The 15,144-nt window shown below is 47.9% G+C and overlaps 1 protein-coding gene across 6 annotated transcripts in view; it reads left to right on the plus strand.

The window, feature by feature from the left end:
* The window catches only part of Clec20a (C-type lectin domain containing 20A), a 26,078-nt gene continuing 10,934 nt past the window's right edge, over positions 1 to 15,144 (plus strand). For 3 of the 6 annotated variants that reach the window (XM_063272696.1, XM_039091380.2, XM_063272700.1), the window contains exons 1-3: positions 1 to 217; positions 6,794 to 6,943; positions 14,081 to 14,149. Coding sequence is in view for 3 of the 6 variants with exons in the window: in XM_039091380.2 (XP_038947308.1) it covers positions 6,937 to 6,943; positions 14,081 to 14,149 (76 nt within the window). In the remaining 3 variants the exon portion in view is untranslated. Of the gene's footprint in view, positions 218 to 6,682; positions 6,944 to 14,080; positions 14,150 to 15,144 lie in introns of those variants that run through there. The other 3 variants (XM_063272697.1, XM_063272698.1, XM_063272695.1) reach the window with 2 other exon arrangements.

Genomic DNA, 15,144 nt, shown 5'->3' on the forward strand with positions numbered 1-15,144 from the left:
CTATTAGGAGGTGTGGCCTAGTTGGAGTAGGTGTGGCCCTGAGTAAGTATGTCACTGTGGGCTTGGGCTTAAGACCCTCATCCTAGCTGCCTGGAAGCCAGTCTTCCACTAGCAGCCTTCAGGTGAAGATGTAGAACTCTCAGCTCCTCCTGCACCATGCCTGCCTGAATGCTGCCATGCTCCTGCCTTGAGGATAATGGACTGAACCTCTGAACCTGTAAGCCAGCCCCAATTAAATGCTGTCCTTTATAAGACTTGACTTGGTCATGGTGTCTGTTCACAGCAGTAAAACCCTAACTAAGACACACACCTTGGGTGAAGTCGAGTTTTGGTTCCTGATGCAGGAGGCCTCACTCGCAGATCAGGAGAAGCTGTTGCAGATGGCTGGCTTCTCCTTCGCACCCGCTTCTTCACTCCTATAAGCTCCATATCCACCTCCATCCCATCTCTTCTCTTGACTCTTTTTTCATGCCGGGAGAGGGTTAGAGCAAGAAGAAATATTGAATAGTGCTTAAGACAGGAAGACTGTGTGTGTGTGTGTGTGTGTGTGTGTGTGTGTGTGTGTGTGTAACACAGAGGGTAACTGAGATTTGTGTTAACATGGAGAATTGGAGGCATGTGGCATCTTCTGGGGCCTCACACGACTCAGAATCTGGGTTGGGGAACCTGATTTCTCTTCTCACTTGGATTCCATTTTCCTCTCTCTTGTCTCACGGGCTACAGTTGGCACAGAGGAGTCAGCCTGGGCATTCTAAGGGCAGGTAGCCCACAGGAAGTAACCCAGAATATGTGTGAATTATGTGCCACCCCATGTACCACTCACCACACTGACTTCTGCTTTCATGCAGCTGCTGGGTCCTCCTCGGGTCAGCTTCCTCCAGAGCTGCCTGCAGCCATGTTAGATGCATCTCCCAGGTAGTGATTTCCAAGGAAGCCCCTTCCCCTCTGAGAACCTTGGAGCTCACTTGCTTCCAACCAAAGGAGAACGTTATACTTCAGGCTGGTCCAGGCAAGGGGGGTGGGGTGGGAATGTGGGCTGAGCTGTCCAGGCCCATTTCCCCACATATAAATGAAGGAAGCACCACTCAGCTGAACGGTTCCAAGGCCTGTAGTCAAGGCCATCCTTTTGGCCTAAGAGCCTCAGAGAGCTGTAAGGACCCCTTTGCTCAGCGGGACAGATAGTACATGAGTTACCTTCTAGCAAAGCACGCATACACATATGGGCATACCAGACTGTATATCAGACAGGTAGATAGAAGACAATCACTGTTTTATAGAGTAAAAAAACACCATGGGCATGTGCGTGAACACACACACACACACAACACACACACACACACACACACACACACACACAGCCATGTTTTTTACTTTCTCATGGTGCACCCAAACACATCATTGTTGTTACTGGTATGTCCTTGAAAAGCTGGGGGATCAATTTGTGAACCTAAATAACTTAGTTTCCTCTCCCCACTCCACTTTCTCCTCTTCCTGGAATTTATTATTATTTTAAGATAAGAGTCTCATTTTGTAGCCCAGGCTGACCTGGGATTCGCTACTGTTACTTTTCTGTTGCTGTGATAAAACACTACGACCAAAAGCAACATATGGGAGAGTTTATATGGACTTACAGTTCCAGAGAGTTAGGGCTCACTAGGGTGGGACAGCATGGTGGCAGGGGCAGGAAGCTGAGCGCTCACTTCTTCAAATGCAAGCATGAAGTGAGAAGTGGGTGAAGTGGAGGTGCCTACCCTCAGCGTTTCCTCCAGCAAAGCTGTACACCCAAATTTCCCCAAATAGCACCCACAACTGGGGACCAAGGATTCACTTCCCCAAGATTACTGGAGCCATTTTTAATTCAAACCACTACAACCAGGTAGCCCGGGCTGGCCTTGAACTCATGGAACTTCTCACGTCTGAGCCTCTCCAGCTCTGGGATTATAAGCATGAGCCACCACACCTGGGTATAAGATTTTGCAGCTGCCTGAGGATGAAGGCAGTGTTTTGTCACTGGATATCACTGTTCTAACTTGGGTTTCCTGTATACTGCCCTGACCTGAGAATACCAGAAGGTCTTTCCCAGCAACCCTTGAGAGCAGTCTCTCTCTACTAAGACAGGGGATAATGTCGTGGGCAGAGGCTGAATGGACACATTTGAAAATGGCTCTCGGCTGGAGAGATGGCTCAGTGCTTAAGAGCACTGATTGCTCTTCCAGAGGTCCTGAGTTCAATGCCCAGCAACCACATGGTGACTAACAACTACCTGTAATGGGATCTGATGCCCTCTTCTGGTGTGTCTGAAGGCAGATACAGTGTACTTATAGATAATAAATAAATAAATCTAAAAATAAGAAAGAAAATGACTCTATGATTCCAGGAATAAATAAATACACCACACACACACACACACACACACACACACACACACACACACGGCTATTTTCAGCCACTACCTACACAGAGCCCCAGAGAATGAGAGAGCATGTCGTGTGTGCCCAGGGGTCTGATTGGCCACTGACTGACCACAACAAGGATGGACCATTTCATAAAAGTTCCCAGAATCCTGATGGTCTCCATTCAACCTTGAAGTAACCCGCCTTAGCATCCTGGCAATCCACAGCCTGATGCCCTGCAGTACCTGATGGTCCCCCTTGGCCAGAGTGACTCCAGTTCCCAGGCTGGGGACCTCCTGATGTACATTTGGTAGAGATTACACGAGGTGATTCCCATGTCATCCTACTCTGACTTACAGACAACTTAGAAAGCTTTATCCTGTGCTGTGTGAAGATGTCTTTTATCACTTACACTTCGATTAGTATGCAACTTCTGATCTTCCCTATAGATAGATGATTAGGCCATCTGTAGTTACAGTCTGCTGACATTGTTTCTGCAGGAAAAAACAATACTCTATCTGCTGACGTTATCTGAACAGTTTTAGAAACAAGCGTGGTGCACACAGTCCATTGTAAATCCCCTGCTCTTTCTGCACACTTGCTCCTCAAGGGTGAACACTCACAGTAAAGGTGTCCGATGAGGATTGCTGGTATCCACATTTGTGCATTCACCAGGCTGAGGAGGTTTGCCAGGTCTTCCAGGTCCCAGGGGAACCATTACTGCTTCACAACCAACCTCAACAGCCTGTGGTGCAGGATGATACAAGAGCCACCAGCGACCAGAGCTTCCCCTGCCAGGTGTGACTCCCGGGGCCTCCTGACTTCATCTTCTGCCTTTGGACAGGATCCAAGGAGAATATAGCATTTATTTACGGTCTACCTCTTTCAGGCTCCTTTCTGGAAAGCTCACCGCTGCTGTCCCTGTCTCTACTTCTCCTTAACCCTGCACACTTTCAAATTCCCATTTGTCATTGAAATAGCATAAGTGAGTGGCACCACGATCTTTGGACTAGGCTTTAAGGGACTGTCTCATGTGGCGTTCACTGAAGAGCCTAGGTGGGAGGGTTCCATAGTTTGTCCTGGTAGCAATCCGACTTACCCTTCAGGGTCACATTCACATCTGTCCTGGGGCCAGAACTTAAGTGAAAGGCCACAGCTGACTACATAGGAGATTGGGAAATGTGGCCATGCTTCTCCTAAGAAAGAGAAGTGGGGTGGCTCATGCCTGTACTTAGCAAGTGGACACAGATGGTCACGAGTTCAATGCCCAACTGCGATATATGGTGGGACTTCCTATTCACAGCAACATTCAATCCTCAAGGGAGAAGAGAGGCTTTTAGGACTAAAGACACTAAGGAGAGGGCAGTTTGAAGCACTTGTTGCCCTTACAGAAGACCTTGGTTCAATTCCCAGTACCTACATGGTGGCTCAAAACCATCTTTAACTTCATTCTCAGGGTATTCTCTTCTGGTCTCTGGGGGTACTACATGCATGTGGTACTCAGATCTGCAGGCAGGCAAAATACCCATATATAAAAATTTTATTTATATAGATATTTATGTATCTATATATTTATTTTTATATATTTAAATATAAATAAATTATATACATATTTTTATATTTATATATATTTAAAAGATTAGGAAGCTAATGAACTGCATTAAGCTGAGGAAGCCTAAGGTTACCATACTATCAATTCCTGCTCCCTCGAGGGTATATAATAATGCTGAGAACGGGAGGCCCCTGGAGAGTTGTCTGCTAGTTTAGCAGAGATCTCCATGGATACAGCTTTTGTGTCACCCCTCATGTTAAAGTGGACTTTTCAGTATGCAGCTGCTGTTAAGTTATCCATGTAACTATAAATATACTCTTGCCCGAGCTCCTGTTAGCACTCCAGTGAACTCTCTTTCACCAAGCCAGACTTGGGTAGAAGTGTTCTTGATTTGTCACTGATGCCTCATCTGTGGTAAAACCATGTTTGTTCATGTCTCCTCTAGATAAGCCATGTAGCACGATTGGTGCCTAAACAGAATCAGGTGTAAGTCTGGCAGGGGTGACTGCATGGTCTCTGCGATTGGATGACGATGGGAGCAAAGGGAATGGTCCCTCTGAGGGGTGGTATTCACAGGGGCAATCCTGATGTGGCTACCTTCTCCCATGGGATATGGTATGCTGTGTCTCTTGGCTGTAGTGACAGTTGCATGTGCCCTGCTATGGGTGATAGGACACATAACCAAGACTTGTGTCTAAGAGTAGAGTGTCCCTGGGGAGAGTCCCAGGTTGGTCATCTTCCTCTATATGAGGTAGTCGCCCTCTGTGATGGATGGGTCTGCCATGTGGGTATAGAAATTTCCCTAAAGGGGTTGGGGATTTAGCTCAGTGGTAGAGCGCTTGCCTAGCAAGCGCAAGGCCCTGTGTTCGGTCCCCAGCTCCGAAAAAAAGAAAAGAAAAAAAAAGAAATTCCCCTAAAGTACTCAGGTTTAAGGATGTATTTGAATGCATGAATGTAGCCCATAGAGGATGAGACTGTAAGCAAACTGTGTCGGCAGTTGTGAGGTCTTTGCTGTGGGTGATATGTACAAGCAAGACCCTTCGTCTCCCAGAAAGAACTTGGAATTCAAAGGACAAAGTGTCAGGAGAAAAAAGGCACACACATGCTGTGCTCCAAGCTAGTCTCTGATGTGGTCGGCAAAGTGGGAAGAAAAAGAGAGTTTGAGCTGAGGTGAGAAGTGTTATCATTTCTTACAGCTGGTGGGGTACAAAGGAGAGCACACATTAGATCTGTCCTAGAGAGTCGTTCCCAGAAAGACTGGCTGCTGGCTGGCTTCCTGTCCGTCAGTGTGGACACTTTCACATCTGGATCATCCTATTCTCCAGAACATTCTACCACTAAGGTTCTCAGCACCTTGAGGGTGTGTGGATCTGAAGGACTCCAGAAGGCATGAGTCTTCTTCCCTTGGCAAGGGTTCTGGAGCCTTGGCTGGGATGGAGATGGGATGGAGAACGTCTTTCTTGAAGTCATGGCAGTGGTGAAGGGGAAGGAGGTGGTAGAGACCAGAGTCACAAGAGCTGAGTTAACATTTACAGGTGAATAGAGTCAGAGGAGCCAATGACAAATTCTGAGTATCACTGTAGTGAGGGCCAAAGGAGGAGTGAGAAGACAGACAGACAGACTGACAGAGAGGGGGGAGGGGGAGGGGGGAAGAGAGGGGGAGAGGGAGGAGAGGAGGGAGAGGGAGAGGGAGAGGGAGAGGGAGAGGGAGAGGGAGAGAGAGAGAGAGAGAGAGAGAGAGAGAGAGAGAGAGAGAGAGAGAGAATGCAAGCATGGGTATGCCAATCAGGAGGCTCCCCAGGTGACAGAGCTGTGAAGGGAGATTCTGCACACAAATAATTAGGTATTTCCGACCAAGCTTGTTCCTTGGCTCTACGCAGGCTGCAGTCTCTTTCCTTCTCCTGGCAGGAAGCATTGGTAGGATGCTCACAAAGAGGCTGTCTGGTTTTCTGGAGCTTGCATTCAATAGATTTCAAATTTCATTTGTACTTAATGCCAAAATGTGCTGCTGCTGTAACGTGGTTCAGACTTAACAGAGCCAAACATTGCACACCCAAAACCACGTTGATGAGCTGGAAATGAATTTGGCATCTGCTAGGCTCCCAGTCCCACCGTGAAGAACCTTCCTTGATGCTGGGGTGTGTGGAGAACAGGTGCTGTTTTTGGCATCAGCTGCATCTGAGTCAGCACCTCTCTAACTAGCTCTGACAGTTGCTGGAAGTCTTTCCTCTGCTGCTACCCTCCCAGCAGTCAAACCCGCCACATACGGACTCATATGTACCTGCTAATTGTAGATCTTTGTTAAGTCCTGTATGTGTAGGACCCATGAGGACACATCCTGTGGAAATGCTGTAGACTTCTATTTAGTAACTGTTTCAATTTCACTCAGGTTTCTATGATAAAACATACCCAACCCAAAATGTGATGGTTTGAGTGAGAATGGCCCTATTGGCTCTTATGTTTGAATGCTTGGTCCCTAGTTGGTTGAACTGTTTGGGAAGGATTAGGAGGTGTGGTGTTGTTGGAAGAAGTGTGTCATTGGAAGTGGGCTTGATGGTTTCAAAAGTTCACATTCCTTCTGCCTCTCCCTCCCCATATTTGCTGCCTCAACATGCAAGCTCTCGGCTACTCCTTTAGCACTATGCTTACCTGCCTGTTTATTGCCAGACTTCCTGCCACGATGGGCATGGGCTCTAGCCATTTGGAACCATGAGGCTCCAAATTAAATGCTTTTTTAAAACAGAGTTTCCTTGGATATGGTACTTTATCATAGCAGTAGAATAGTAATTAAGACAAAAAGCAATGGGGGAGAGGGAGAGGAAAGGGTTTATTTGCCTTATAATTCCAGGTCACAGATCATCATTGAGGGAACTCAAGGCAGAAACCTGAAAGTAGTCCCAATTGCTATTCCACATAGCGTTACTTCCACCAAGAAACTCATTTCACAGCCAAAGAAGCTCAGCAGGAACTATGGAAGATGCTTTTTGCTAGATGGCAGGTAGGTTTATATTGTTTGTTTTCTTACATAGTTTGGAAACACCTGCCTAAGGGATGGTGCCACCCACAGTGGGCTATACTCTGCTATATCAATGAGCAATTAAGACAAGCCCTGCAGGCTATTTTGATCTAGATATTTCATTGATATTCTCATCCAAGAAAATTCTAGATTGTGCCAAGTTGACAGTTAGAGCTAACTAGGACAATGACAATTCATAGATTCTCAGGTTTGTCACTTCAAAATGAGTGGCCATTCAAAAAAGGGGATCTAGTGCCTTTCTCATTAAGCCTTCACTGAGCAGATCATTTTTTTTTTTCTGGCATGACATTCAGGACAGCCTTCTCCACACCCTGTGTGTTCATTCCAGAGTACATTTTGCCAGTAGCCCTGTTCTAAACACTGAGCCTATCCTGGAGTCTTTTCCCTACCTTCTTTCACTCCTACCCCATGTAGCTAACAAAGTCACGGACTGTATGATATGCGAGAAACTCTCTGGGGCTCTGAGCTCCAACTTGAAGCTGAGGAAAAGGTAGCATAGAGACATGACTCATCTAGTGATGAGTAGAAGCAAAGTCAAGGGAAAGATCCTGCAACTGACCCAGACATCAGGCCACAAGTGCCACAGCCAGGAGCGACACGACTGGGGAAGAGAAGAGAGGTGCTCCAGGAGTCAGGAGAGACAGGCCCAGGGAGGAAGGGCAGACAGTGCAGAGAGATCCACGAAAGATAACTCTGAGTCTAACACCAGGGCAGGCCATATTCATCTGCCAAGTCTCCCACATAAAAATGTTAGTTATTTTTCCTTAAGTACAGGTTAAGTGCAAAGGATGCTGTTATACCTCCTTCCAGCACACGGAGTGCCTAGCTTGTCCCAGCATGTGTGTTGCATACCAGATCAATCCTCTGTCTCCTCCATCTCTCCAAGTGCACCATTCTCTGGCCTCACTGAAACAGCAGTTAGGACTGGACGTAAGTCTACGTATCCCCTGAGCTGTGTGTGTGCTAAATTGGCTTCACTAGGTTTGAATCTCTGCAGATAGCACATTCTGTTCCCATGGTCCTGTGGGTTCCTGATGCAGAAGTAATGGGAAATTCACACGTAGGACAATCCTGGACTTTGTCCACATGCCGTGTTCTTGACATCAGAGAGACTCCTCATGGGCTCTGTCTTGCTGACTGCCCTTTCTGTGCCTTCTTGTTCTCTACTGGACCTCTCTGCACTGTCTGCCCTCCCTCCCATGGCCGGTCTCTCCTGCCTCCTGGAGCAACCCTCCTCTCTTCTCAGTCTTGTTGCTCCTACCCTTTGCTACGATTACATAAGCAGTGATAATTTCTGGGGAAGAAGCTGTCTGCAGGTTTTGAAGGCAGCTCCAGGGGTATGTATGGTTTTGTAAGTTGTCACCCATGCTGGGGTGAACCTTCTTAGTTGATGTAGTTGCCTCTGAGTAACCCAGGACAAAGCAGGGAACCCCAAATAGACACTCTGGTGCTCTAAGCTAGACTTGTGTGGAATGGTTCTTTAGTCTGTCGTCGGTGTCCCGTATTGGGTAAACAACTCTTCACATCTCTCCAGAAAAAGTCATGCAACATTCATTCTATTAGAGGACGATTCTTGTTTTCCAGATTCCCTTGATGAGGCCTCAGGCACAGCTATACCGGTCACCCTCCTTCTGAGCTCTTCCTCATATATACTCTCAAGACTGTGAACTCCAGCATTGAGCCTCCGCCCCTTTTGACTGTGGCCCTAGGCCAGTCTACCTCATGTCTGTTCTTTGACTGATTGTACCGTGTGGCTAACGCACATTTGAGGCCAGGCCGTGGTGTGTGTTTTCCTTCGGATGGGGCATGGCTAAGACACAGTCAGACACCTTGGGCTGTCACTGTTAAGGAGTGACTTTCACCTGCCCCTAAGGAAGGAACAAAGTCTGACTTCTTGGATGCTTTCCTGGTTGGCCCCACAAGTCTTTGCAGATGGACTCTGGAATCCAGGGCTGAGTAGAGGGTAGGTGAGTGCTTTGTAAATTGGGCACAGTCCCTCTTCTCCAGAGGTCTAAAGGAAAGAGAAGGCATGTTGAATTGCCACTTGGAGTGCCACTTGATGCCCCTGGGGCATGCTGTACAGGTTCACTTCTCTCTGGGCATGAGAAACCTGGCACTTAGTGGTGTTCTTCACTGAAGACACTTAGAGCAGAAACATTCGAGAATGGCACTGTTAGAGCAAGTGTTGGAGCCAGTGTCTTCCAGACCAAGATAGTCAAGCTTGCCTCTCATTAGAGAGTGGTTCAAAGATACCCTGACATGAGCTGTTTCTACCACTGGGATGAAATTGCCCGAGACCATCACTGGTGGAACACGCATCATTGTGTGTACAGCATCGTTGCTCAAGCTTTGACAATCTGCGTTGTATTTCCTTTTGCCCATTTAGCCGGTCTGTGTACACGCTGCTTCCACAAAAGTGGCAGGGGCCGGGGGGCGGGGGAGGAGTCTTCTAGGCTTTATTTAAAAAAAAACCAGCCCATGGTGGGACACAGAGAGAGATCTTGGGGGTAACGAGGGTGGGGGTGGAATGGACAGAATACAAACAAGTCGCTTTGGTTTTCCAGAGCAAGTTCCTCAGCCTCCAGGCTGTGCTGCATTGGGATCCAGATCTTAGACTTGGGCTGGGCTGGAGCTCTGGTGTGACCTGTGTGGGACTTGTGGGGGGCATCATCCCATTTCATGCTTTCCAGTGACCTATGCTTGAATTGCTGTTCTGTTCCGTCCTATGATGTTTTGATCAAGCTATATCAGAGACACAGCAGTCTTTCCTGTACACAGGGGACAAAGAGATGATGACGGCGTCTCTGGTATGATTGTTGTGAGGAGGGCAGTGGAGTGGTGAGTTTCGCTTTTCTCTCTTTGTTCCCTCTTTCCCTCTTCTATGTTGCTAGCTCCCCCTGAACCCCAGGACCTCAAGGGTCTACTAACCTGGCAATCTATTGTCCTACTCCCCTCTTCTAATGGCAGCCAGCCCCAAGGATGGGCTCTTCCTCACCCCTGTGCTTATTAGTGTTAGGGCCCATCGTGCTTTTGAAAAGTCTAAGGAAAGGGCGTTTCCACCTTTATTCAGGATGTGTCCTGGCAAACAGCAGGCACTTAGTATTTGCTTAGTTAAATCCGTCAATTTGGATAGGAAAGAGAAGAGAGCAAGAACAGAGTAAGCACACTAGGGACAGCCTTTACAGAAGGGCGCCCACTCTAGAAGCTTCTACTGGGCCATCATCATGCTGTCTGCATGGCTGTTATTCTCCCTCTGCACAATAGGTGAGACCTCATCTGCTCCATGCACCCCGCTAGAGGCTCTCAGATGTCTAGGTTGGTTGGGAGAAAAAGTGGAAAGGGATAAGTGAGTTTCAGCCATCATTCCAAGGTTGGGGAGTGAGGTACCCTTTCCCACTCCCACAAGCTTCCATTGCACAGAACTGTAGCCAAAGCAATATGTCCAGAGGGCCAGTCCTGGAGTGCGGCACTGTGAGGGACTTTGGGGTGGGGAGGCTCTCTGAGGTGGGGAGGTGTGGGTTGCCTGGGAAGGTACAGCACAGGAAGAAGCTGACCAGGTCCCTGGCAGGTGCAGGTGCATGACACGGGCTGGGTTTACTTCTGGACTGAGACCAGGGCTGAGCATGGGAGTGGTATATGATCCTCTTAGAAGGCGCCCTCACTGAGCACAGGACTTGAACAATGAGAGTGGCAGGATGGTCCCCACTTAAAGCCCGGAGCACAGAATGTGGATAACCCCAGATGGATGCTGGGTGAGCCATTGGACCTGCAGAAGGTGACAGCCTGGGCCCAGGTGGCAGAAGGCACAGTTAGAAGTGGAGAGTTCCAGAAAGCTTGCTATAGTTGACAGCATTTGCTGTGAGATTAGATTCCAGGGACTAAATTGGGAGGGCCCACTTGAGCCTGGACCCCATAAAATGAGGGTCCTGGCTCACGGATGGAAAGAGGCTTGTTGTAGCTTTTGAGGGGCTGATTTTTTTCCACCAACCTTCTGGGTGTGATCCATTAGCTCCTAAAGCCAATTTAGTGGGTCACAGCAAGAGCTTTAAAAATTAAAGTAGCATTAAAAAAAAAACAAAGTGAATCATATATACTACCAAAATGAATAGAAAAAAATGTTTTTCTCCCTTCTTTCTTGGGCATAGGGATCCTCCAGCTGTACTCAGTGACAGGCAGCTCTTCAGAAGCTCTGGCGAGTGCCTGTCAGTCCTCTCGTGTCCCTGCTCTGTCTTGCACACATGGGGCTCGGTATCTAGTCTGGTCTCCAGACTCAAGGCTAGTTTTCTGTGTTTTAGGGTACCCAAGACCTCAGCAGCAAGCCCCTGATTCCCACTACTCTGCCGGGTAGAGAGCATGGATAAACACTCCTTTGCTAGAAGCCGGGCAGCAGTGGAGTCAGGGAGGGAAGGAAGGGGTAAATCCTGGGATGCTAGGGTATGGGAGGGATTCCTGGGAGAAGGTTTCTGCCTCTTGCCTTCTGTCTCTCTCCCTCAGCACATGGAGCACTTCTGGTGCATCTAGATCAGGGTTGGGGAGATAATGGTGAATAAGGCTTGCTCTGTCTCCCAGGTTGCCTGGTAGAGACAACACAAATAGAAAACGCTGTCTTCCCCAAAGGCGTCTGAAGAACTCAGATGGTGGTCGTCCCTGCAAGCATATCCCTGCTCAATGCTGGAGCACACCTGAAATACTTTTTTGGGTGATTCTAATGTATAATCCCACTTAGAATTCCTAGTACAGAAGCTATGCTATGCTGTGGTTAAGGGTTTAGACATGGGAGCCACACGCCAGTGTTCTGGAGTCTTGGCTCTCTCGACTCTCCATTTAGTGGTCTTAGGTCTGAGTCATCTATTCAACACTATATCACTTGGAGTCCTTATCTGTAAAACAGATATAATGACATCTCAGGCAGTCCTCAGAAAACCTCGGTGAGCTAAGTGGCACATCACACATGCGTAATAAACACTGGTGAACATTGTCATTCACCAGGCAAAGGAGAGGAGGTCAAAGAATAACAGAATAGGGAACTAGCATGGGCTGTCCCTCTGAACCAAGATAGCAGCCGATGGAAAGGCCCAGAGGCAGAGTTGCCTATGAGTGGAGGTCAGAAGTTGGGGGTATATTGGAAAAAAAAAGAGACCTCCTGTGGTGTGGCTGACACCTTGTCTGTTGGGGATAAGGGTGAAGCAGGGGTAGGTAGTCACATAGTGATAGCCTCTCCTGCCCCAGCCCTCCAGCTGGTGAGCAGCAGCAAGACCTTCTACCGGGTGGATGAGCCGAGGACCTGGAGAGAGGCCATGTGGTATTGCCAGGAACATTACACAGACCTCGCTGACCTGCAGAGCATGAACAGCCTAGTGAGCGTCATGGTGGTCTACTCCTACACCAGCAGTGTCCAGGCATGGATCGGCCTCTTCTATGATGTGCGCATCTCTGGCCTGAGCTGGTCTAGTGGTTCCGTCTTTACTATGCCGACATGGAGTAAGCTGCCTGTCTTCCAGGATGGAGTCTGTGCTACTCTGTATTCATGGTACGGTGTACCTGCCCTGGGAGCTGCCTCCTGCACAGGCCAGAAGCCCTTCATTTGCTATTTCGGTGTGTGCAGAATAATATTCTGGGCCCGTTCTCTTCAGGACTGGTTTTTTTTTTTTTGGGGGGGGGGTGTTGTGTGTGTGTGTGTGTGTGTGTGTGTGTGTGTGTGTGTGTAGGACATCTATAAGAGTAACTGGATGCTTCCTCACCCTCTTTGTATTTCCTCTGTGACCTTAGTCTTTCCCTACTCAACTCCCAATACCTCACCAAGGAACTGGGTGTAAATAAGGAGAGAGAAAATAAAATCTGGAACGTTCCACGAAATCTCTTCCATCTGCCAATTAAAGATTTAAGGAAGGAAGAAAATGGGGACCATAGGCTGAAGGGCCCATTGACCTATGCAGAAATGTGAACAGAACCCATGGTTTCGACTTACAAACAGGGTCCATTCTACTGTCTTACTTGGATGGCAGAGGGTAGAACATTTGCTCCATGAGACCTTTTGCTATTTGCTCAGTTGTTGATAAGGACCAACCCTACTTACTGGAGATCAGCCATCAGCACATTATGGTGCTGGCTGCTGGGGGAATGTCCCATCTTTGTGTTCTATCTATGCCATCTGCCCTTGGAGTCCTCACTCCTACTAGTATCCCCAACTTGGTGCTGAGAGGTCACACAAAGGGGTGGTTGTGGACAGAGCTGCAGTTTCCTGGTAAAAGTACCAACTTCTGCCTTCCTTGGCTAGCGAAGACTCAATACAATTCTATGCCACTCTTAGTGCCTGATATGGCATGGAGGTCAATATGCCATTTCCCCAAGGCATAGCCATGGTTACCACGAAGTCCTTGAAACAGAAGCCTGTGATGGCCTTGGTTTTAACTCTCTATCCCAAAGGAACATAACGATCTCCAGGGATGGCCAGAGCGTCCGGTAGGAATCCCTGCAGAAATAGGAGCTGTGAATGATGGTTTCCTCCAGGACCCTTCATTCATTGTTTTAGAACTCAACTACTAGACTCTCCTATCACCCCGTTCTCTCCAGTTCTGCAGGCCCATTGGGAGTGCATGGGCCAAATTGCCATTCATTTCTCTAAGTCTCCCTGTGGCCACTGCCGTTTGTTGTCTGAACAGAGTGACTTTTAACAGATACTGGATAACTTCTATACAAAATACTCAGTAGACCTTCAAAGCACTTGGAATATTCTTTTCATAGACAACCATGTCCTGTCTGGTGTCTTTGACCCCGTTGCTCAGCCCTTTCTCTAACTGTGGTGTACTGACTTATTTCTGTCTCCCAATTCACACAGCTCCTTTCTGCAGTTGACTGCTGCTGTTCTCACTCTGTTGTGACCATGTAGTTCATATTCTCAAAAGCAAAGACTCTGCTTATTGTGTTTATATCACTCTCCTAGGGAGTAGCACAGGCCTACAATAGGAGTGTAATCTATATTTACTGGATATAGAATGGGTGAGGCTACTTTTGAACGTCTTTTGGCTCTGACCTGGTGGTTCCTGGGCAGTTCTCATTCCCTACCTCATAATTTGAAGTCTGCTTTTGTTTTTACAGACCCTGCTGTAGGACACCGCATCTCCTTGGTGTCCCCTCTCAAGGACCTGACCACTCTTCCAGAGGAAGGTAAAACACCTGGCTCTGCCTTCCCTTTCCTGGGATCTTGACTTACTTTGCCTTGGGCTCATCTCCCTGAGCCAGCATGCAGGTATAGATCACTATGGTTCCCTCTGCTCCTCCCTTTTATGCCTGAATTCTTGTTTTGCATTGGGGTCCCCAGGCTGAAAACCCATGGACTGAGGGTACCAATGCCTGGAAAAAAAAGAGTGGAGGGTAACTATCTCTGAGTCTCCTGGCAGTGTTGCAATCCTGACAATGGGTCTTCCTTTGGGAGTTAGGAGTTGGGGGGATGAGAGGGTAGGACTTCTTCCCAGCACAGGTCTCTGCCTAGAAGGGTATTTCCCTCAAGATTCCTGTCCCGTGGACATCAAAGAAATTGTTGTAGAGTCAACACTTCTACATTTAGCTTTGGTTCTGCGAGTGTTCTAGAATACAGAGTGAAACAGCAAAGGCTCTCAAGGCACACAGACCTGTGCTTTAATCACATCCTGACACTGAGTTTGGGGTGAATTATCACCTCTTCTACCTAAGCTGTGAAATAAGATTAATAATGGCTACTTCTCAGGATGACAGTGAACATCAAGAAGCCATGTGGGGTTGGGGATTTAGCTCAGTGGTAGAGCGCTTGCCTAGCAAGTGCAAGGCCCTGGGTTCGGTCCCCAGCTCCAAAAAAAAGAAAAAGAAAAAAAAAAGAAAAAAAAAAAGAAGCCATGTAAGCCAAAGGCACAGGTCAAGGCTGGCACAGGCTAGGGGCATAATATAACTTTAAAAGATTAGTTTTGGGGCTGGTGAGATGGTTCGGTTGGTGAGTAAAGGAGCTTGCCGCCAAGCCTGCTGACCTGAGTTCAGTCACTGGGACACATAGAGTGAACAGAGAGCTGATTTCTGCAAGGTACCTCCTGACCTTCATGTGCGTGCCGTGTCATGCACGAGTGCGCCATGAAGCACAACCAAAAATCCATTTAGACAGGGAAATAAGCTTGTCTTAATGGGCTGAGGTG

Source organism: Rattus norvegicus, chromosome 13 (genome assembly GCF_036323735.1).
Source record: "Rattus norvegicus strain BN/NHsdMcwi chromosome 13, GRCr8, whole genome shotgun sequence".
NCBI lineage: Eukaryota > Metazoa > Chordata > Mammalia > Rodentia > Muridae > Rattus > Rattus norvegicus.